The sequence below is a fragment of the Anabrus simplex genome, chromosome 7, assembly GCF_040414725.1.
Source record: "Anabrus simplex isolate iqAnaSimp1 chromosome 7, ASM4041472v1, whole genome shotgun sequence".
Taxonomy (NCBI): Eukaryota; Metazoa; Arthropoda; class Insecta; order Orthoptera; family Tettigoniidae; genus Anabrus; species Anabrus simplex.
Window position 1 is genome coordinate 323623366 of NC_090271.1, and position 25068 is coordinate 323648433.

At 37.2% G+C, this 25068-nt stretch overlaps 1 protein-coding gene across 4 annotated transcripts in view; it reads left to right on the top strand.

Moving 5' to 3' along the window:
- Positions 1 to 25068, top strand: part of hrg (hiiragi) — a 210618-nt gene that overhangs the window by 144226 nt on the left and 41324 nt on the right. For all 4 annotated transcript variants that reach the window (XM_067151793.2, XM_067151794.2, XM_067151796.2 and 1 more), the window contains exons 9-10: positions 4655 to 4860; positions 5022 to 5290. In XM_067151793.2, coding sequence (XP_067007894.2) covers positions 4655 to 4860; positions 5022 to 5290 — 475 coding nt within the window. The remainder of the gene's footprint in view (positions 1 to 4654; positions 4861 to 5021; positions 5291 to 25068) is intronic.

Consider the following 25068-nt stretch of genomic DNA (forward strand, 5'->3'; position numbering starts at 1 on the left):
ATGTGACGGATAGTATTCAATTCTGTGTGGAAATCTTTTTTATTCCTGGGTATGTTGAATGCTCTATGTATAAGACTATTATAGGTTGCTTTTTTGTGCGGGAAGGGATGAAATGAATCTTGTCGGATTGTGACGGCCGAATGGGTGGGTTTTCTGTATATCTTGTAGGTTAGGGATTCCTGTTGTCTAGTAATGGTAAGATCCAAAAAATTGATTTTTTGATCTACTTCTGACTCCAAAGTGAACTTAATGTGAGGATCGATGTTATTTAATGTTAGAAGTGTGGTATTAGCATCTTGCAGGTTCTCTTTAATAACTACATGGACATCGTCGACGTATCTTGCCCAAGAAAGTATGTTATCAAATTTATTGTTGATTTTTTTGTTCTCGAGAAAGTCTAAATAGATTTCTGCGAGAATCCCGGAAGCTGGTGAACCCATTGCTAGACCGTTTTGTTGGTAAATAGTACCATTAAACATAAAAAAGTTGTTGTTAACTACCAATTTGAGCAATGTAATAAAATCTTGGATTTCCAGTTTACTCAGGTGACTTTTTTTGTAGATTATTTTTGTTGATGGGAATTGGTATACTGGGGTACATATTAACAAAGTCAAAGGAATGAAGTGAATAGTCAGGACGCATGTTAAATTTATTAAGTTTGTCTATTAATTCGAAGGAGTTTCTAACCGACTTCTTAGGTGAAAAAAGGTAATGTTTACTTAGAAACACTTGGATAAGTTGCATAGCTTTATACAGGGGGACTGGGTCTAAAATTGATGATTGGGCGAATGGATACACCGGCTTTATACAGAAAACCCACCCATTCGGCCGTCACAATCCGACAAGATTCATTTCATCCCTTCCTGCACAAAAAAAGCAACCTATAATAGTCTTATACATAGAGCATTCAACATACCCAGGAATAAAAAAGATTTCCACACAGAATTGAATACTATCCGTCACATTGCTAGATTCAATGGCTTTGATAATCAATTCATAGAAAATATCATTAGTAAACACAAATTCCGACGTAAGACCACGCTTAAAAAAATCATCCAAACACGATTCTTTCTCCACTTTTACCTATGTCAATGGAATTCACATGATTACTAATGTTTTAAAGAAGAAAGGCATGAAAATAGCCTTCAAAACCAGCAACAACAACATGCACATCTTACATAACACCTCACATATTAATAAAATAAACAGGTACTCAAAATCAGGTGTCTACAGAATTAGATGTAACACATGTTAAAATATTTCCTACATAGGGCAGAGTGGTAGGAGCTTCAATATTAGATATTCTAAGCATTTCAACGCGGTCAAATACAACAAATTTTTAGCCATCTGCCAACATAGGGTCGATTATAACCATAGTTTTACGAATATTGAAACAGACATGGACATACTCGAAATAGCTAAAAAGGGACCTCTACTCAACATAACAGAGTTTTTACATACATTTGGATCAATATTTCAATGCCAACTACAATCTTAATGAAATTACAGAGAAACCCAATATTTTATTTCCTATTATAGGAAAAATAAATCAGCTGTTCATAACCTTTTCTTTAAATCAATTAAGGGTCCCCCACCACCACAAATACCATTAACTTCCCTCCCTCCCATCTCCTTCCACACTTACGTCACCCTTCCCCTCCGCATCCCCCTCTCTTATTTTGCTGTTCTGTTCCGTGTTATGCTCACTCTGTCCGTTGCACTCATTCCAGCAGCTTGTTCTACAAAAAGCGCAAGGTGAGTACTCATTATTTCGCCCCTCTTCCCCTTGTATTTTCTTTATTAGATCTCTCGAGTTAATTCCAGTTTTGTTCTTCAGGTTCATTGGGTTCCGACTATATTGAGACCACCTTTAAATAAACAGCAATCGTTCATGCTACATAGAACGAGTTCATCTTTCTCAATTCGTCAAGTCTATACTGGTCATATTGGACAATTCCCTCTGCGCCATTATGGAACTCGCTTTTAGAACCTTCCAGAAACATAAGAACTTCCATAAGATTTCACTCAAATTTAAGTGTGCAACACAAGTTCAACCGTCAACCTAAGACTTTGTCACCAAGTGATTTTAAACGGCATCACAATGCTTTTATTCATCTGTTAATTTTAACATATTCTGGTCATATTTATTGTAATATATGTATAAGGTTTTTACTGCTGTATGTCATTCCATCACCATCCCATCCCCTTGTTCATCCATATCACTTCATTTTTAGATTATGTCTTTTGCTTGTAATTTTGGCTAGGCTGATGATGGTCCAAAAAACGGACCAAAACTAGTACCTGTTATTATTATATTGTAATGTTTTGATAAACGTTAAATGATTTTAAGTGTTGAGAAGGTGGAACAATAAAATTTTGTACTCATTTTAAAGTTACAAATTTTTCCTCTTGATAATATTAGTATAGATAAGGCATTGCAAATTAGATCCAGTGATTGTTTTAATCTCATACTCATTTTTCTTCATCTCCATTGTTTTTAAAACTCTAGTCAGTGGATACATTTTAAAATTTTAACTGTCATATATCATGTTGTCCATCTCGTTCCCTTACGGGCCGATGACCTTCGATGTTAGGCCCCTTAAAAAAACAAGCATCATCAGATCCCTATACATTCTTGAAGCAGGTGACTGATATTTGCAGCTCGGTAGGTGAATGGTTACTATCAATGGCAGAAAGATAGCCTATGCACATTACAGCAAAAAATTTAAAATTCTGCAGCTTATTTTGAAGGGTATAGGGAAAATGCCCATAGCAGTATGATATACTGGACTGGTATACAGAGCTTTGAACAGTACTAAGTTGCAGAAGACCGAAAAGCATCAGCGGTGGTGATGGTGGAGGAGGAGGAGGAGGAGGAGGAGGAGGAGTAGTGATGATGATGTAGGGAGATAGGGAAACCCAGTGTCAGCGTTTAGCCTGCTAGTGTCCAGTAACGCAAAGATTCACGGTTTAACGTCTCAGCCTGACTGGCTTATCATGCATCATCAGTATTGTATGCCTTCAGTCCATATGAGCTTTGCAAATAGGTGTGGAACTGAACACAGGTTTTCAGCACACAATCTAGTGATTAGGAATTGTATACCATCACCTCTCCTTCACTGCTGACCAATATTTTAATAGTGCACAATTTTGCCAACAGTGGGACCCAAAGCGATGAACCACAGCGTCAGGCCATAAGGACTTGTTGGCCTAACGAATAGTCACCAGGTGGGTTGAGTAGTGCAATATCGGGACTAGAATTATGGGGCTGCCAAGTCACATAGCAATATCAACTAATTAGCAGATCAAGCTTTGAAGGAGACAGTTTTATCTCAATCTTCTTCATTATGATTCTTGCTGGGGCAATCTGCTCCTATATATGTTTAGCAGTCCTGGCTGTCTGCCAGTTTTTGTGGCTAACGATCCATTCACCAACAAATTAGAAGCTATAAGGGAGACTGCACGAATCAGGAGATCTTTCTGGTTATTATGTAGGGAGGCAGTTCTAAGTAGTTAAGGAAAGTTCATACTTTTATGTAGTTTTTAGAGGTAAGTACGTATATAGTTTAACATTTGAGCTCATCATGGCTCTTTGTATGCATGGATCTCGTGGAACTGTGAAGAAATCTGAAGTGTTTGAAATGCTTGATCTCATACTGGCTTGTGAAGAAATATCTGTTTAGCCTATTATCCCAGTTCTAAGGGATAACCAATGAAGTTATAGTTTTAAAATTTGCTAGTGAATATACAGTGATTAAAGGATGTTTCTCGTATAATGTAAAATTTTGTTTTTCAAATTTGTGTTATTTTTAAATTTGATGATACTTTTTATGATATCTTTTACTGTCTTTGTGGAGGCTGTTTTTTCCATCTTAAGAAACTATTGCCTCATATTATTGATGTTATGATGAAAACTTTTTTTCTCTCATAATTCATAAACTTTATGTATATGGAAGATACTGGCCGGAAGTTCAAGTGCATAAACTATGCAAGGCATTTAAATTATGTTTAATGCAAATTTATTGAGATACATCAAAACATTGAACTAGTAAGTTATGCAAAGTTTTTGTCATTTTATCCTAAGTAGATTTTGAGAAAATGTATATGCATTCTTATGTAATTATATAACATATTCCTGCAGATCTTTGCTTGATGATTGGAAACCTGCTATTAAAAAATCTGTAATTTGCTTAATGAGGTTTGCTAATTTCTTGAGGCATGTTCGCTTATGCCAGTTATGTGGATAAAACAAAACTTTGAGTCCTATTAGTCCTTTTGGTGTTCCAGGAGTTTGAAATGTTATATTACTTTAGCACATTTCATAGTGGATTAGAGAAGAGAGAAATTTAATCTTGTGTTTATAGAACATCTTTTTGTAAATAAGGTGTACAAAGGCCTAGAAAGTATTATTCCTAACTGACTGGTAAGGGGTCACTTGGTGTCTGTTATTACGGTAGCATAGGAATGTAGGATGTTCCAAATGTATTGAGTTGGAATGCAAGAATTAGAATAATTGTAAGTATTATTCAGTTCATGTTTAACTTTTTTTTTCCTAAACAAGCTCATTTTTAAATTACTGCCTATGTCCAAAAAGTCCTATCCTTTCATTTTAAACTGCTTCTAAAACATATTTTAACATTTAATATGATTTCAGGTAAATATGTCGGATCGATATCACTTGATGCCCATTATTACTCCTGCATATCCACAGCAGAACTCAACGTTCAATGTGTCCATTTCAACTCGTACCATTATGCAAGAGGAATTTAAACAGGGCCTGCTAATTACAGATGAAATAATGAGCGGGAAGGCAACGTGGGATAAGTTGTTTGAGCCTCCAAATTTCTTCACTAAATACAAGTAAAGATCACTATTGGCAAAACATCCGTAAGATTTTTGTGAAATCTCTTTGAAATGCCGAATTTTATGCAGTGAAAGGTATTACAAAAATACCGTCTCTTCTAATTCTGCATTACATGAGTGTAACGACGTATAACATCATCTTGTTTTTTGTTTCATAGGCATTATATTGTGTTATTGGCTTGTTCATCATCAGCTGAGGATCAGTTAGAATGGTGTGGACTGGTGGAATCTAAAGTGCGACATTTGATTGGAAATTTGGAGCGGAATCAACACATTACGCTTGCTCATGTTAATCCAGAGGGATTTTCTCAGCTGGAACCTGAGCCTGACAAGTTTTGTACTATGTGGTTTATAGGACTCGTGTTCACAAAGACAGAAAACCTCAACGTTGATCTCACTTTTGACATCAAATCGTTCACTGAGTCAGGTAATCATGCCCATTATTATATCTCGGTAATATCATATACTTCAGTTCCCCTAAATTGAATTTACTGACTTTCTGTCTCACAGCTACTCCTTCAGCAAGTGAAGAACAACTTCAGCATGATTTATCAGCTGTAATTTTTGTATTAGTCATATCTACATATAATAAATAAGAAACATGTTTTGGAATCTCTGCTTGCTTCTCAATGTTGGTAATTTTTAGAAGGCAGTCTTGTTCCTTTAGATAAGAATTAGGTTGAGAGCATAACGTTGTGGAATAGTTTATATTTCAGCTATTTTATGAATATTCGGGCGATACATGTGAAGTAATTATGTACCTGTTCAAAGTACTGAATGTTATGATTGCAGTTTTCCATCTCTTGGATAAAAATATTTAGGTTTTTAGTGGGGAACTATGTAGATTGTTCAGTAAATAAGTTTCGAAGGCCTGGCAGACTTGTAAATTGATACGTGATATTTTAACTTGGTTGATAACCGTATGTTAAAACTATTTGCTACTTAATCATGTACAACTTTGAAACATTAGAATCAAAACAGCACTTATTTTCCAAAACCCACCTAATAGAATATGGTACTTTTCTATCTGAAGTAATGTTGAACTTTTTCCTCCATATTCATAAAATGATTACTTTCTCAAGTCTTCAATTATGGATAGAGAATGGAATATTTTATGGTCATGAATTTTGAGGAAAAAAATAGTTTTGTGTGCAGTTACTATTGATATTCAACCTCTAACCTATTTTTTATTATTTGACCTCTCAAAACATCCGCGAATTTTGTATAATCTAATGAATTTGGTATTTTATTTGTGAAAATAGTGATCTTTGAAGGAATTGGTAAAAAGTATATGCAAAATTTTCCATTTGAAACAATAATGGTTTTCTCGATAGTATTGAATTAGTAGAATGCAAATCGACGATATGAAAATTTATGATCGTTGGTAGAAGCAAGGTTTTTTTTGAAGGAAGACTAGACTCTCCCCTTAGTGGGTGCTTAAAAGAAAGGAGCCATCCCTCGCAATGCACATGAAAGACTGATCTAACAAACACAATCAAAGGCTCATGCCTAGCCACAATACAATCTACACTTAGTGGGTTGCATGTTGTTAAGAAACAACACCTTTATGTAAAAAAAAAAAAAAGAAGAAGAAGAAGTATGGGCACAACTTTGCGATGCAAAGTGACTGGTAGCACAAACTTGATATAACGGGTTGCCTAGGTAGCCATAATATTAAATATACTTTATATAGAACAACACACAACACACCGTAATAAAAAGCAATATCCAAGATAACTTAGTTGCAAAATACTGCACCACTTGCAACAAGCAAAAATTCAATGTCATCGGACAAAGGACCTAAATTAGGTTGGCGGTCCCACCAATAACCAGCCCTTGTGTTTGGGGGCACACAAAATGAGTTGCAAAGATCAGTTCATTTCACGTTATAACTGGAATGAAATTTGCAAACTTTCCTTTTCAACTTGTATAGGTTAGATTACTATACTGAAAGGGTGGAAAAAATTGAGTGAACTTTCAGGACAGAAATTGGTGGTGTATTGACAAAACCACTAACAAGAATAATGTACTTTTGCAGTCACATTTAAAACAGTGAAGCCTTCTTCTTTTTTTTCTCTCTCTCTCTCTCTCTCTCTCTCTCCAGCAGATTAAAAACCTGCTCTAGAGCTGTTTTAGACGGACTGAAAAAATATGGCATCCAGCTCGTTGACATTGAGGCCCTTCAGCATGTTGTATGGTAAAAATGTTTTGACATACAGGGATGTATTCTTATTGATGTTATCAACCAGTGTTGTGCACCCAAGCTAAATTTTGTACTGAATGTGTTAATTATGCATGTTGTGTCTAAAGTGAAGTCTGCATTTTTGAATATGTTAAAATGAAGTACCGTATAATACCAAATACCACCTGCCACTGAATAAGACCTGCACACCGGAATTTCTAACGACAAAATTTGAAAAATCTGGAATTATTTCCAGATCAGTTTTTCATTTACTTTTCAGTTCCTTAATGGGTCAGTAGTATGCCCACAATAACTGTCGAACACAACCAGTCTCTTCTTCTGCAATAAAGCTCCCAGGTGACTTTTCCAAACACACTTCACCCTGTCCTCAATTAGCTCACTGTCCATCCAGTCGGATTCATGGGTTCGAACGGAAATATCAAATGGCAAATTTCTTTTCAGAAGTTTTTTTTTTGTTTTTTTTTACAGAACCACATATGGAGGAAGTTTGGTTCTGTCAGCTAACAAGCATACACTTTTAGAGCCCTTAATATGAAGCGTATTATCTAGTAGCACTTTGAAATAAATGGGCGCCTGATCAGCATCCTCAATTTGAGAAAGCAAATAGGAATTTTGCTTCCACAAACTAATGACATGGTGATGAAAGGCAGTCACCAACTTTTCTTCATAGGCAGCAGGGAGATGTTGTGAAATAGATGTATGTCTTTGCATATACAATCTGTTTCTTTGATAAATGTTTCTTATCCATCCACGGCTTGCAATAAAACCCTCCTTTTAAATTTCCTTTTGTCATCACTAATGATTTTAGTGAACACATTTCAGTTCATATACCAGAACCTAGTTCACAATTTTCAGTTGCATATTTATAAAGCTGTTCTTCATTTTCAAGCAACAGTGCACTCTGCCCTCAGAAAGCTCTACGATCACTCATCATCATCATCATCATCATCATCATCATCAGTTTCCTTCTTTTTCCTCCAATTGCAAATACATGATTCATGAATGTCATATTTTCTGCTGGCGGCACGATATCCGGTAGTCTCAGCTTCCATTACAACTTTTATTCATTTTCTCACTCAAAATAAATGACTGCAAACGCTTTTTTTTTAAATTTATCACTTGTTACCACTGATGCTAAGAACACACAATATTAATCAAATGCTACACCATGTGGTTCTGGTAACACAGAAGTGAGCGATGGAGCAAGATTTCAGCCATTGCCAACTTGCGTGAGATGAAACCACTGTTGACATGTCTTCGGAACAATGTATTGAAATGAAATGGTGTATGGTTTTTAGTGCCGGGAGCTTCCGAGGACATGTTCGGCTCACCAGGTGCAGGTTTTTGATTTAATGCCCGTGGGCGACCTGCATGTCGTGATGAGTATGAAATGATGATGAAGACGACACGTACACTCAGCCCCGTACCAGCGGAATTAACCAATAATGGTTAAAATTCTCGACCCAGTCAGGAATCGAACCTGGGACCCGTACGACCAAAGGTCAGCATGCTAATCATTTAGCTGTGGAGCTGGACAGAACAATGTATTATGAGACCATGATATAAAAAGGCTTAAATATTACCCACACCCGAATTTTAGGAGCAATATTTCTGGGGGAAAAAATGTGGGTTTTATTCAGGATGATACAGTAACTCCTAAGGAAATTTCTGGACAGTAAATACCCAGTACAGTGCATACCCCAATTTCCCATGCCTGTTCTCACAAGGTTGTTCATCTTGGTATGAATCCGTGGGTTATCTTGCAAAACATGAAAAGGATGTGGTGAGATTCCTGAAAAAGTGAGGAATGTGGTGGGCAAAATTCTGGGGTTGACTTTCTTCAGAATATTAAGGAAGATTAATTGATTTGAGCTGAAGTATTCTTTAGTAAAGGAAATTGATAGGCTTGTTGTCAACCTAATTTATTTTTCAGAGGGTCAGTCCTGTCCTATTGTCCTATTTTAGGAGGGTCATCTAAGACAGAAATAAGAATGAAGATTGCTGCATCCGGTACCACAGTAACAAGGTAAAAGGAATTACTGGAAACTTCACACATTGTTACTCTGAAATACGACCAATGCCGCATCACACAGAGTGACAAAACTGACAACTTCAAGAGGTGGTGATCTTGGTAATGAATTGTACAAAACTGCGAGTCTGTTTGATCCTGCGTAAATTGGCACAGATGACTATTAATGGAAATATTGTAAGAACTGGAAGAAGCCTGCAGTTCTGTTTGTATTTAAGTGATACAGGCTATAGTGAACTGCAGAGAGTAATTGTGATGAAGTACACATTATTTCTGTGTTTCAGGGAATCACCATAAACGATACTGGTTTTGCACAATCTGTGCTAAAAGTGATATGGATGCAAGTTGTGAATGCGTTTTCTCCATGTTGTAATAATGTTTTGTCTGGTTGTCTATAGAAAACTGCACTTTTTTTCTAAAATGCAGTTTGAGAACTAGATTTTGGAAATACCGAAAGGTTAAATTGAAAACACAGGTTTTCCCATTTTAAATCCCTCTCTCTGCAATTTCAACTCAACGAAAAATTCCAGTCTTTAATTGTGGAGGAAAGAAATAGTGTCCTAGGAGGTGCTAATTCGTTGATAATGAAAATATTCCCAAATTCAGCCTGTTCTAGAATTTATAGGATGTAATCTGGATATCTAATTCCATTGCTTATGTAAAACTACAGCATCTATGATGAAGATGTGAAATATCTTATTCGATTCATTATTAACTCAGGAACTGAAATATTTGTTTATAAACAATTTATAAACAAAATATAGAATTTTAATAAATATCTTTGACAATAGTTGCCTCTGTGGCTCAGGCAGCAGCGCACCAGCTTCTCACTGCTCGATACCGTGGTTGTGCTGCACAAAGCGGAGGCAGGACAGGTTTTTCTCCGGGTACTCTGGTTTTCCCTGTCATCTTTCATTCCAGCAACACACTCCATTAACATTTAATTTCATCTGGCAGTCATTTATCATTGCCCCAGAGGAGTGCAACAGGCTTCGGCAGCTGGCACATTTCCTATCCTCGTTGCTAGATAGGGGCTTTGTTCATTCCATTCCTGACCCGGTGAAATGACTGGAAACAAGCTGTGGATTTCATTTTCATCTTTGGCAATAGTGACCATGCAGATCTGAAGAGTTTTGTTTGTCCATTTCTAATGGCTTTTTGAACACATAATATGACGCCGATCACTTCACATCATTCTCACTTAGTTTACAAAAGGAGTACATTTATTGTTCAACCTATTCATTACTATCAGTACCACGTTATGTGGTTAATTAGACATGGAAAATCTAAATATTATGGGGACATGTTCCGCCCTTCTTGTTGGGCATTATCGGCCATATTAATTTAATCGTAAAAGTAACATTGTTAAAAGGACAATGACATGTATAAATTGTAAAAATTGGACTGTGATTTCTTATGATATTAACTTTACAAAATATTGGTTATAAAATATGATATTGGGGAACACAACACCTGCTAAAATTATTGTAAACTAATTTAAAATAATGTCTAAAAGGGAATTTATGTCGATATAAAGTTCTAAAAACGGCACATGTCTGGTACTGAAGTGGATCCTCTTCATTATAAAAATCAGTATATATTCGCTGCGGCAGTTGCCATTGCAAACTTGAGGGTGAATTTTGTTTATATATTGTGTTCCAACATTAAAAGCTTGGTTAAGAGAAAAGGCAAACGTTAATGTTGTCCTCAGTAAGTTGATTGGTCTAAAATATTATCTGATATAATCATTGCAAACTGACGTTAGTGTGCTGGTTGAAGCTGCTATGAGACGAGTTTATGAAGGTTATCGTAGTCCTTCTAGAAGATGTGGAACATCGAAGAATAGAGTGTGGTTATACTGCAAAAGAAACAAAAAGACGTATTTGACTTGTTTGTTTAAATCGTATGTTAAAGTCCAAGAATTGTGTATTATGTAAAGTGGGTACTTACTCAAATGCCGTATATATATAATCTGTCATACTGTATTAGCAGCGTTGGTCTGTCTGGAGTTCCTACTTCGCGTGTTGTAACGATGTGATAGAGGGAGGGGGGCATGCTGAGGGGAAGCGGAAGAGGGCGGAGCATTATATGTCGGTGTTAATGTGGGAGGGGGATTGTTTGGAGGGGCAAGTGCAGGCTTAGTGTTCGGTGGGATAAGGGGAGTTGTTAATTTAATGAATTTAAATATCGTGGGACTTTGTTTTGCTTTGGATTGACTGTTTTTTAATAGCTTAGGCGTTAACGTATATAAGGGACTCTTGACTTCCTTATCATCATTAAGGTTGCGATCCTTATTAAGTGTTTTGTCCATAAAAATATATATATTCTCTAATTCATTTAGAAGTTTACCTTTATTAGTATTCCTGATTATTGAGAGATCCTTTTCTATTGAAGTAAAACGGTGACCTGTTTCCTTATGTGCATGTTCATTGCTGAATATTTATTGTGCTTATCCGCATTGAAGTGTTCCATGTATCTTATAAAGAAGCTTTGTCCAGTCTGTCCAACATATGAAATTCCACACTGGGAACATGTTAACCTGTACACTCCTGAGCCTGAATATTTACTGTTATTATTATTATTATTATTATTGATTTTATTATAATTGAAAAATATATTTTGTGTTGAGTTGGTTGTTCTGCAGGCTATGTTCATATTATATTTGTTGAAAGTGTTAGCAATTTGGTGGACAACTGTGTTACTATATGTAAAAGTGGCATATTCAGTTCTTTTAGGTTTGTCTGGTATAAGGTTTGTGGATAACTTGTTTTTAATCTGGTGAAGTAGGCGGTTTATCATTTCGATCTTATAACCATTAATTTTGGCAAGATTCCTTATGTAATTTAATTCTGTTTTTAAGCTTGTAGGGGATAATGGGATTCTTAAAGCTCTATATATCAAACTAAAAAAAAGTTGCCTGTTTCTGAGAACCGGGGTGTAGTGAGGAATTATTTATGGTTACGTACGAGTATGTAGGCTTTCTATAAATTTGAAACTCAAAGGTGTTATTAGTTCAGGTACCTTTATGTCTAGGAAATTTTAGGAGCCTTTGTCTTCATCTTCATTAGTGAAATTTACGTTAGGGTTGATATGATTTAAGCTTTCTAATACTTCGCTGCTATTATTCTTATCAATTATTACAAACGTGTCATCCACATTGGTTGAGGTACGTTCATGTTTGTGGATTACTGTAGTCATGTCCTAGTTCGTGAACCATGGGCAACGGCTGAGTGGCCTAGTAAGTGGTCCTGAGAGTCGGGATACCAGTTGCTATGGAATGGGAGTGGGCAACTTGGACATATTCTGAGTCATGGCCCTCCTTGTGCTCAGGCGGCTAGAAGTATACAGTTCACCGGTGGTCCATAACCCGTGAGAGGAGAGATCCTCACTTGGACTATGTGCAAGTAGGGTAGCATCCTGCTTCATGAATTTACCGAGCTCAGAACATTTTAAGCAAGCCTCGGACCTATGGGAGTAATGGAGTCCCACTCCCATTTGACAGGCGAGGGACTCCTTGGAAACAACTTGGCAAACGAAATGGAATTCGATGGGGAGCTATCAATATTAATGGGGCTTATGGAAGAAAGAAAGTAGAACTGGCTGAGTCAGCAAAGAGGATGCATTTGGATGTGCTAGGAGTAAGTGATATTCGGGTAACGGGAGATAATGAGGGAGAGATAGGAGATTATAAAATGTACTTGACGGGTGTTAGAAAGGGAAGGACAGAGTCTGGGGTAGGGCTCTTTATCAGGAATACCATTACACGCAACACAGTTTCTGTTAGGCACGTAAATGAGCGAATGATGTGGGTAGATTTGTCAGTTGGAGGAATTAGGACAAGAATTGTCCGTGTATTCACCATGTGAGGGTGCAGATGAGGATGAAGTTGACAAGTTTTATGAAGCATTGAGTGACATCGTGGTCAGGGTCAACAGCAAGGATAGAATAGTGGTAATGGGCGATTTCAATGTGAGAGTTGAGAATAGAACTGAAGGATACGAAAGGGTGATTAGTAAATGTGTGGAAGATATGGAAGCTAATGGGAATGGGAAGCGTTGCTGGACTTCTGTGCTAGTATGGGTGTAGCTGTTACGAATACATTCTTCAAACTTAAGGCTATTCACCGGTACACATGGGAGGCTAGGGGTACCAGATCCATAATAGACTATATCTTAACAGACTTAGAATTCAGGAAATCTGTTAGGAATGTACGAGTTTTTCGCGGATTTTCGATGATACAGACCACCATCTGATCTGTAGTGAACTAAGTATCTCTAGGCCTAGGGTAGAGAAAGTGAAATCTGTCTGCAAACGAATAAGGGTAGAAAATCTCCAGGACGAGGAAATTAGACAGAAGTACACGGATATGATTAGTGAGAAGTTTCAAACAGTAGACAGTAAGCAGGTTCAGGATATAGAAAGTGAATGGGTGGCATACAGGGATGCTGTAGTAGAAACAGCAAGGGAATGCCTAGGAACAACTGTGTGTGAAGATGGGAAAAGGCAAACTTCTTGGTGGAATGATGAAGTGAGAGCAGCCTGTAAACGTAAAAAGAAGGCTTATCAGAAATGGTTCCAAACAAGGGCCGAGGCAGACAGGGATTTATACGTAGATGAAAGAAACGGAGCGAAACAAATAGTTGTTGAATCCAAAAAGAAGTCATGGCAAGATTTTGGTAATAACCTGGAAGAGCTAGGTCAAGCAGCGGGGAACCTTTCTGGACAGTAATAATGAATGTTAGGAAGGGAGGGAAAAAGGAAATGAACAGTGGGAAAAAGGAAATGAACAGTGTTTTGAGTAATTCAGGTGAACTCATAATAGATCCCAGGGAAGCACTGGAGAGATGGAGGGAATATTTTGAACATCTTCTCAATGTAAAAGGAAATCATCCTGGTGGTGTTACAAACAGCCAAGCTCATGGGGAGGAGAGAAATGATGTTGGCAAAATTATGCTTGAGGAAGTGGAAAGGGTGGTGAATGAACTCCGTTGTCATAAGGCGGCAGGAATAGATGAAATTAGACCTGAAATGGTGAAGTATAGTGGGAAGGCAGGGATGAAATGGCTTCATAGAGTGGTAAAATTAGCGTGGACTGTTGGTAAGGTACCTTCAGATCGGACAAAAGCAGTAATTGCACCTATCTATAAGCAAAGGAACAGGAAGGATTGCAACAACTATCGAGGTATCTCATTGATTAGTATACCAGGCAAAGTATTCACTTGTATCTTGGAAGGGAGGGTGCGATCAGTCGTTGGGAGGAAGTTGGATGAAAACCAGTGTGGTTTCAGACCACAGAGAGGCTGTCAGGATCAGATTTTCAGTATGCGCCAGGTAATTGAAAAATGCTACGAGAGGAATAGGCAGTTGTGTTCATGTTTCGTAGATCCAGAGAAAGCATATGACGGTACCGAGGGAAAAGATGTTCACTATACTGGGGGACTGTGGAATTAAAGGTAGATTATTAAAATAAATCACAGGCATTTATGTTGACAATTGGGCTTCAGTGAGAATTGATGGTAGAATGAGTTCTTGGTTCAGGGTACTTACAGGGGTTAGACAAGGCTGTAATCTTTCACCTTTGCTGTTCGTAGTTTACATGGATCATCGGCTGAAAGGTATAAAATGCCATGGAGGGATTCAGTTAGGTGGAAATGTAGTAAGCAGTTTGGCCTATGCTGACGACTTGGTCTTAATGGCAGACTGTGCCGAAAGCCTGCAGTCTAATATCTTGGAACCTGAAAATAGGTGCAATGAGTATGGTATGAAAATTAGCCTCTCGAAGACTAAATTGATGTCAGTAGGTAAGGAATTCAACAGAATTGAATGTCTGATTAGTGATACAAAGCTAGAACAGGTCGATAATTTCAAGTATTTAGGTTGTGTGTTCTCCCAGGATGGTAATATAGTAAGTGAGATTGAATCAAGGTGTCGTAAAGCTAATGCAGTGAGCTCGCAGTTGCGATCAACAGTATTCTCTAAGAAGGAAGTGAGTTCCCAGACGAAACTATCTTTACATCGGTCTGTTTTCAGACCAACTTTGCTTTACGGGCGCTAAAGCTGGGTAGACTCAGGATATCTTATTCATAAGTTAGAAGTAACAGGCATGAAAGTATCAAGAATGATTGCTGGTACAAACAGGAGGGTACTCGGAATGAGGAGATAAAGGCTAATTTAGGAATGAACTTGATGGATGAAGCTGTACGCATAAACCAGCTTTTAAAGATAAAAATTTTATTGTTCCGTATTGAAATTATTGATGTTAAAAATTAAATAACTGGAGGTTCAACCTATTCAATACTCAAAAGAAAGAAACGTAGCAATCACATTTCTATTTAAATGGGACCGGTTTCGACCTTAGTCTAGGTCATCATCAGCCATAAAAAACATGTAAAATGTTTAAGAATGTTGGAGGTCAGTTTTTCACTGTTAGGCACAAAGACACGACATCACATTCTGTTCTGCACAAAGTCACAACATTAACAATCAACTTGCGAAGATCAAAAAGGCTTGAATTCGCAGACGAACAGATCTGTAGATGAAAGCCGCCAGCTCCCGGTGACTACGTGGCACACTCAAGGTCACGCACTGCGGCCAAACACCAAAGCAGAGTGGAGAACGTTTCGAAGGTCCAGAACCTGTCACGGCTGCGGGAAGCCAAGTACGTATATAAAAATGTACGATGCCAATTAGTATAACCGAATGAGCACCCGTACTCAAGCTAAGATCTTGGTAAACAGTTGATTTGAAAAAACAATTGTAGAGAGAAGAAAAAAATGTAGTAAAAAGCGCAATATCGGAAAACAAATGAAAACTTATATGCACAGTGCGCTATTTAAAAAAAAAAAAAAAATTTTTTTAGGTTATGATTGAAGTAGTCGAAGTTGGCGCAAGACAAAAATTTTTGAAAGAGGAGAATAAATTAAACGAGGAAGAGTGATAGTGAAATAAGAGAAAGAATAAAAGAAATTGAAGTTAGATGGTAATGAGGAAAGATAAGATAGGGAAATGAAGGAGGGGTAGTTTAAGGTGGGTTAGGAGGGTGGGTTATTGGAGGTAGAAAATGTGGGTGGGAACTATGTAAGACATGGAAAATAGAATTGGGGTTTTGGAATTTGGAATTTTTGAGAAGAAGAATTAGGAAGTCAAAAAGGATATTGGGTTTTTCAGAAATGTCGTTTAAATTGAAATTAGGGTTGAAGTACTGGTCAAGGTGGATAAAGCAATTTTCAGTAATGTTTAAGAGGGGGCCTTTGTTAATGATTTTAAGTATGTTTATGTCATTGTCAATACTGGTGAAATTATGTTTGGAGTCTTGTATGTGCTGTCCTATGGCAGAGAATCTGTTGTATTTAATGGCGTTGACATGTTCAGAGTACCTGATATTGAAGTTGCGGCCAGTTTGTCCGACGTAGGAGGAACTGCAGTTGTTACATTTAAATCTGTATACACCAGATTTAGAAAAGGCATTAGACTTATTTAGAGATTTAGAGTTGTGTAAGATATCAAGACTTCTATTGTTAGTTCTAAAAGAAATTTTCATATTATGTTTTTTAAAGATATTAGTTATTTTATAAGCATCCTGAGTAAAAGTGAAGGTGGAAAAAGCAGTTGGTTTTATTGTGTCTTTAGATAAAGTGGTTTTTGGACGGTGTTTGAATTTGTTGATAATGCGGTTAATGAAGGAGTTGTTAAAGCCATTAAATTTAGCAATGTTGCGGATGGTGTTTAATTCATTATTTAAATCTTTTTTGGACATAGGGGTGTTGAAGGCACGAAAAATTAAGCTGTTATAAGTAGCACGTTTATGAGCTTGGGGGTGCGAAGAATCTTGTCTTATTGTAGTTGCTGTTTGGGTTGGTTTTCTGAAAATTTTGTAAGATAAAGAAGAAGGATGTCTAGTAATAGTTAGGTCTAGAAAATTAAGAGTTTGGTTGTGTTCTGATTCGAGGGTGAATTTAATGTTAGAGTCTAAGTTGTTGAGATGAAGAAGTGTAGAGGCTGCGTTGGTTGATTCCTCATTTAATATTACCAATGTGTCGTCGACATATCTCGCCCAAAAGAGGATGTTGGAGAAATTATTATTATTATTAATTCTTGTGTTTTCTAAGAAGTCGAGGTAAATTTCAGCAAGAATGCCACCTGCTTCTGGCATTCTTGCTGAAATTTACCTCGACTTCTTAGAAAACACAAGAATTAATAATAATAATAATTTCTCCAACATCCTCTTTTGGGCGAGATATGTCGACGACACATTGGTAATATTAAATGAGGAATCAACCAACGCAGCCTCTACACTTCTTCATCTCAACAACTTAGACTCTAACATTAAATTCACCCTCGAATCAGAACACAACCAAACTCTTAATTTTCTAGACCTAACTATTACTAGACATCCTTCTTCTTTATCTTACAAAATTTTCAGAAAACCAACCCAAACAGCAACTACAATAAGACAAGATTCTTCGCACCCCCAAGCTCATAAACGTGCTACTTATAACAGCTTAATTTTTCGTGCCTTCAACACCCCTATGTCCAAAAAAGATTTAAATAATGAATTAAACACCATCCGCAACATTGCTAAATTTAATGGCTTTAACAACTCCTTCATTAACCGCATTATCAACAAATTCAAACACCGTCCAAAAACCACTTTATCTAAAGACACAATAAAACCAACTGTTTTTTCCACCTTCACTTTTACTCAGGATGCTTATAAAATAACTAATATCTTTAAAAAACATAATATGAAAATTTCTTTTAGAACTAACAATAGAAGTCTTGATATCTTACACAACTCTAAATCTCTAAATAAGTCTAATGCCTTTTCTAAATCTGGTGTATACAGATTTAAATGTAACAACTGCAGTTCCTCCTACGTCGGACAAACTGGCCGCAACTTCAATATCAGGTACTCTGAACATGTCAACGCCATTAAATACAACAGATTCTCTGCCATAGGACAGCACATACAAGACTCCAAACATAATTTCACCAGTATTGACAATGACATAAACATACTTAAAATCATTAACAAAGGCCCCCTCTTAAACATTACTGAAAATTGCTTTATCCACCTTGACCAGTACTTCAACCCTAATTTCAATTTAAACGACATTTCTGAAAAACCCAATATCCTTTTTGACTTCCTAATTCTTCTTCTCAAAAATTCCAAATTCCAAAACCCCAATTCTATTTTCCATGTCTTACATAGTTCCCACCCACATTTTCTACCTCCAATAACCCACCCTCCTAACCCACCTTAAACTACCCCTCCTTCATTTCCCTATCTTATCTTTCCTCATTACCATCTAACTTCAATTTCTTTTATTCTTTCTCTTATTTCACTATCACTCTTCCTCGTTTAATTTATTCTCCTCTTTCAAAAATTTTTGTCTTGCGCCAACTTCGACTACTTCAATCATAACCTAAAAAAATTTTTTTTTTTTTTTTAAATAGCGCACTGTGCATATAAGTTTTCATTTGTTTTCCGATATTGCGCTTTTTACTACATTTTTTTCTTCTCTCTACAATTGTTTTTTCAAATCAACTGTTTACCAAGATCTTAGCTTGAGTACGGGTGCTCATTCGGTTATACTAATTGGCATCGTACATTTTTATATACGTACTTGGCTTCCCGCAGCCGTGACAGGTTCTGGACCTTCGAAACGTTCTCCACTCTGCTTTGGTGTTTGGCCGCAGTGCGTGACCTTGAGTGTGCCACGTAGTCACCGGGAGCTGGCGGCTTTCATCTACAGATCTGTTCGTCTGCGAATTCAAGCCTTTTTGATCTTCGCAAGTTGATTGTTAATGTTGTGACTTTGTGCAGAACAGAATGTGATGTCGTGTCTTTGTGCCTAACAGTGAAAAACTGACCTCCAACATTCTTAAACATTTTACATGTTTTTTATGGCTGATGATGACCTAGACTAAGGTCGAAACCGGTCCCATTTAAATAGAAATGTGATTGCTACGTTTCTTTCTTTTGAGTATTGAATAGGTTGAACCTCCAGTTATTTAATTTTTAACATAAACCAGCTTTGGTGGTGGGGTCATGTGAGGCGAATGGAGGAGGATAGGTTACCTAGGAGAATAATGGACTCTGCTATGGAGGGGAAGAGAAGTAGAGGGAGACCAAGACGACGATGGTTAGACTCGGTTTCTAACGATTTAAAGATAAGAGGTATAGAACTAAATGAGGCCACAACACTAGTTCACTAGTTGCAAATCGAGGATTGTTGTGGCGTTTAGTAAATTCACAGAGGTTTGCAGAGTGAACGCTGAAAGGCATAACAGTCTATAATGATAATGTATGTATGTATGTATATTTGTATGTATATTTTAGACCAATCAACTTACTGAGGATAACATTAACGTTTGCCTTTTCTCTTAACCAAGCTCTTAATGTTGGAACACAATATATAAACAAAATTCACCCTCAAGTTTGCGTTGGCAACTGCCGCAGCGAATATATACTGATTTTTATAATGAGGAGGATCCACTTCAGTACCAGACATGTGCCGTTTTTAGAACTTTATATCGCCACAAATTATGTTTTAGACATTATTTAAAATTAGTTTACAATAATTTTAGCAGGTGTTGTATTTCCCAATATCATATTTTATAACCAATATTTTGTAAAGTTAATATCATAAGAAATCACAGTTCAATTTTTACAATTTATAAATGTCATTGTCCTTTTAACAATGTTTGTTTTAAGATTAAATTAATATGGCTGATGATGCCCAACAAGAAGGGCGAAACATGTCCTCATAATATTCAGTTTTTCTGTATCTAATTAACCACATAACGTGGTACTGATAGTAATGAATAGGTTGAACAATAAATGTACTCCTTTTGTAAACTAAGTAAGATCGCTGTTTTCAATACGAACCAAAAATGAGTGATGATTTGTAACACTTCACATCACCATTAAATTACAGTATATACATTATTAATTCACTAATGCTCATTAAACATCCCCTAAAAATTTCCAAAAGAATATGGAATATGATGATAATGTGCTACAAGGAAAGTTCTTTGGTCTGTTGAAAACTAGTTCAGGATAAAATAAATGTAGAAAATAACTGGAATAGAAAACATTAAATAACTGACTATACCTGAAAAAGATACCATTAATTAGGCGATCATTTTCTCTGTTATAGAGTACTGCACTGGATAACGAGTGTGGTTAGAGGAAGACCACCGAATGGTTTTGGTTTGTTGTTCAAACAGTGAATCAAACAAGCTAGTTTAAATTTGAGTTAAACTAAAGAAGTCAATGTTTCACTCAGCACAGATCTTAAAATATTACACATCGACGAAAATAAAAGAATATCATTAAATATAAAGGAGGCAATAGAAATACAGCTATCAGCATACTCGTGAAAAAAGCCAAACAGAATAACCTCCATGATCACACACACACAGCTAAAAGATTTCTTATCGACAGAGTGGCTGCGCATTTTAGGTCGTGTAGGTATCGGCTTGCATTTGGAAGATAGTGGGTTCAAACCGCACTGTCGGCAGGCGTGAGTATAGTTCCATGGTTTCCCATTTTCATACCAGGCAAATTCATCTAGAGGCTGTTCCTTAATCAAGACTATGGTCAATTCCTTCCCACTCCTCGCTCTTTCCGGCCCCATCGTCGTGATAAAACCTATCTGTAAAACTGTAAAAACAAACAGATTCCCCACTCTTTAATCTAATAAATTAAATCACATATTGGTTAAGCACAACATATCCATTAATTGTATAATTTATAAATTCACTAATGCTCATTAAACAATTTATTAATTCACTATTTAAAATACAATAATACAGTAATAACAGACTAAAAGCAAAGTTCTGCAAAAGCCAGTGACATTACGGAAAGTTACTGCTAAACAAGCGAGATGGTATAAAGCTAGTTACAGCACATTGCACCAGAGAAATTACAAGAGGAATGCTTCATTTACATGCATTTTAACACATCAACAGTTATTAGAAGGATGCACATGGAATTTTAACAAACTTTTTACACTTGATAATATCATTTGTAATAATCAGAAAAGAAAAAAAATTAAAAGTTCCTGTGAAAGAATCTGATGATGTTCATTTAGGAACAAAACAACCCCCTGTGGGTGGGGGACGCAGATGAAGAATACACCCATGGTATCCCCTGCCTGTCGTAAGAGGTGACTAAAAGGGACCCCAGGGGCTCTCAACTAGGGACTGCCGAGCTTGATAAGCTGCAGTCGCTTAAGTGCGGCCAGTGTCCAGTATTCGGGAGAAAGTGGGTTTGAACCCCACTGTCGGCAGCCCTGAAGATGGTTTTCCGTGTTTTCCCATTTTCACACCAGACCACGGCCGCTTCCTTCCCACTCTTAGCCCCTTCCTGTCCCATCGTTGCCATAAGACCTATCTGTGTCAGTGCGACGTAAAGTAACTTGAAAAAAAAAACCTTGGGAGGTGGGTTGGTGACCACAGGGCCCTTAGCTGAGTCATGGCATTGCTTCCACTTACTTGTGCCAGGCTCCTCACTTTCATCTATCCTGTCCGACCTGCCTTGGTCAACTCTTGTTCTTTTCCGACCCCGACGGTATTAGAGCACTCGAGGCCTAGGGAGTCTTTCATTTTCACGCGGCCTTTGCCTTTCTTCGTTGCTTCATTTTTCAAAGTGACGGATCTCTACTTTTTCTTCTTCTGTTTGTCTACCCACTGTAGGTGGGGGACGCAGACGAAGAATACACCCACGGTATCCCCTGCCTGTTGTAAGAGGAGACTAAAAGGGGCAACCAGCGGATGATTGCATCAGAACCATGAAACTACTCGCGATTAGTACCATCATGCGGGGAACACCATGGGTCGCCTTTACTGGCGAGTAGTACCACTCTGTTAGGTAGTCAATAGTTTTGTGATTTGTAGCAGTAGAGCGGGGTGCACTGTGGGTTTCCAGTACCTGTGATTAGTACCACTAAGTGCAGAACACCAGGGACTTACGTTGCCTGTGATTAGTACCATTAAGTGAGAAACACCACGGGTCTGGGCATTGCCTGTGGTTAGTAACACAATATGAGCGACACCGTGGGTCTTCGTTGCCTATGATTAGTACCCACTATATGCGGAACACCACGGGAATACCGGCGCTCGTGATTGGTGCACCTAGGTGAGGAGCACTATGGGTTTGCGTTGCCTATGAGATTCACCATTATGTTAGAGACACGAGAGGTCTGCGTTACCTGTACAACGTACAATACTTGTGAGTAGTACCATAATGTTTGGAACGCCGTGGGTTTACGCTACCTTTGATTAGTACCGCAACCTGAGAAATACCACGGTTCTCCTTTACTAGTGATAAGTGCCATTATGAGCAACTGCTGACATGGATATTGAACTCCTTTAGACAACAAGTATTATTGATTCAGGATTGTGCTTTGGAAACAGTCCCTTGGTCCGTAATATTGTTTCTGGTCAGGTGAGGCATTGCAGGTCGGATCCACTGATTGTTTTAAATTCATATTCGTTCCTTCATTCTTCATCATCACTTTTTGAATTCTGGTCAGTGGATGAATTTTGTACTTTCAAATTGTCGTTGCTTCTCGTCTCATTTCGTACCATTAGGGGCTGATGACCTAGATGTTAGGTGCCTCTAAACAACAAGCATCATCATAATCATCAAGAACAAAGCATGTTGTTCTGTTTTTGTTTAATGGTATTGTTTCAGAGATGATCTGTTATTTAATGTTTGGTTTTTCAGGTATTTTTAAAATTTATTTTATCCTGAATTAATTTTCGACAGACTGAAAAATCTAATAGTTATAGATTAACTAAGTCTAAACTGAAGAGAAATGGCTTCCACTCTTAACAGAGTACTTAAAATGTTCCCGGTATGTTTTCCATGGCTTCTCTCCGTAGAGTTTCTGTAAACTGGGGTGAATTCAATCAAAAATTGGTATTTCTTTTTAAGAACACTCCATTCAATACATTTAGATGGAAATGAAGACTGGAAATTATTACTATTTAATTTTGATGATGTTAGTTTCATGAATGAATTTATTTTTCATTGTAAATTTCATCTATTATTTCACATTGTTCATTGGTTTCACCTCGCAAAGTGGAGTGAATTTGATCACTGATTTATATTGTATAAAAAAGCAGAATCAGTCTACCAGTGTCTGAATTCAGTAACTATTTTGTGTTTTAAATTCGATTGTTAAGAATATTTACACCAATGTATCAGATTTTATTTCTGTCTTAGGGCCGGTTCGACCATCTGCTGGTAAACTGGCTGGCAGCTGCGCAGGAAGTAAACTACCTGGGGGTGTATATCAGCTGGTACTTTGGCTTGCTTGCAACCACCTCTGTGCAAGCGCTAGGTAGCTACCCGGAGCTAAATACCGATGTGCGGGGTTGGCTAGACTGATTTTCAGTGACTTCTTGCTTTCGAGTGAGATGCTATCTATCGTTAGATGTATGAAGCTCATGTTGATAGTCTTATTTTCCTGTGCTTGCATCTGCTGATTATCACCAGAAAGCCTAATAAGGGGAGCCTTAAGAGTTATGGACAACAATTTATATCAAGCTTTCGTGATTTTAATATATGAGCTTCAAAATCAATACCTAATTGGGCTTAAGATCTCGAGATTACATTTTCTTACGCCAGTTATAACCTGTCATGTAAGGCAGTGTTTTGGAAAGTATTTTCGTAGTAGATTGGTCAAGTCGCTCTCTCTGTAATAGAAGGTACGCAGGTTCTCTTTGTCTTTCTAATTTACATTTAAAAATTTATTTTCGTTCCCTGCCGTTGTTCTTAACTCTCTTATATGCGCTTACATGTATGTATATACACATCTTCCTTATGGACATAATTGCCTTAGAGCATTCCACCTACCAGCTCTGTGAATTGATTATCTCCACGATCCTCTATTTGCAGCTAGCTGTATGACCTCGTTTAGTTTCACATGCTTCTATTTATTGATAATGCATTTCATTTTAATGTTTAACTTTATGAAGATAAAGTTGGAAGATACTGTAAATGTAAAGAACTAATCAGGGTACATGTCAGTTCATAGGAAGAGGAATTTGGGAATGGAATAGTTTCTAATATCTTTGAAATCATTTACGAGAAGACTAGGTAAACAACTGATAGGCAATCTACTACCTGGGCGATAGTCCTATATGCTATATGCTTTACTACTGTAATGATGATTGAAATTAATCATAACATCACTTTCTATAAGTAGCACACATATAAAGTAATTTGCTAATAGACATAATATTGTGATTAAGCATTTCAATGAAATATATTAACAAAAGAACGTTTGAAAAGAGGCATACAGATGAATAGAACTCTAATAATGAAAATAAAAAATATTCGGCATAATAAAGACTCGAACCTGCATACCTCATATTATGAAGCGAACACGTTAGCCATGATATAGATGTTGATTCCCATAGGGAACCTGTAATATTTGTCCCGACTGAGTATCCACGGTATGCACTAGGTATGCGTCCTGGTGGGTGTGCTATTTACCAGCTGATGAGCCCAAATTAGCACACTGGGGCGAAACGCTGGCAACAGGAATGAGTTAGCTGGAAAATTTATAATGTCCAATAACGGACCATTTATATTGGTATCACGTTAGCCATTATGCTACGAGAACGCTTGGGGTAAATGTGATACACATACAAACTTATACCTGGTGTCTGAAAACTGAAAAATTAAAATTAGAAAATTAAGGCCCATTTGAGATGATTTCCAAATAGATTGTGATTTTTTGTCGTTGTAGACTTTCTTTGTGAAAGCTTGGCGTATAAAATGCGTCCCCGACGCTGTCGATGCAAGAGGCTGGTGTGACCGTTGCAACTCAAGGGAAGCATTTGTTCAAAATGCTGCAATATCGATCACTGTCACAGTGCTTTTATCAATATACTAGGCTAATTTAAGCTGTATGTCACCAGAAATACAGCTAATAATGTTCAGCTCTCAAAACTT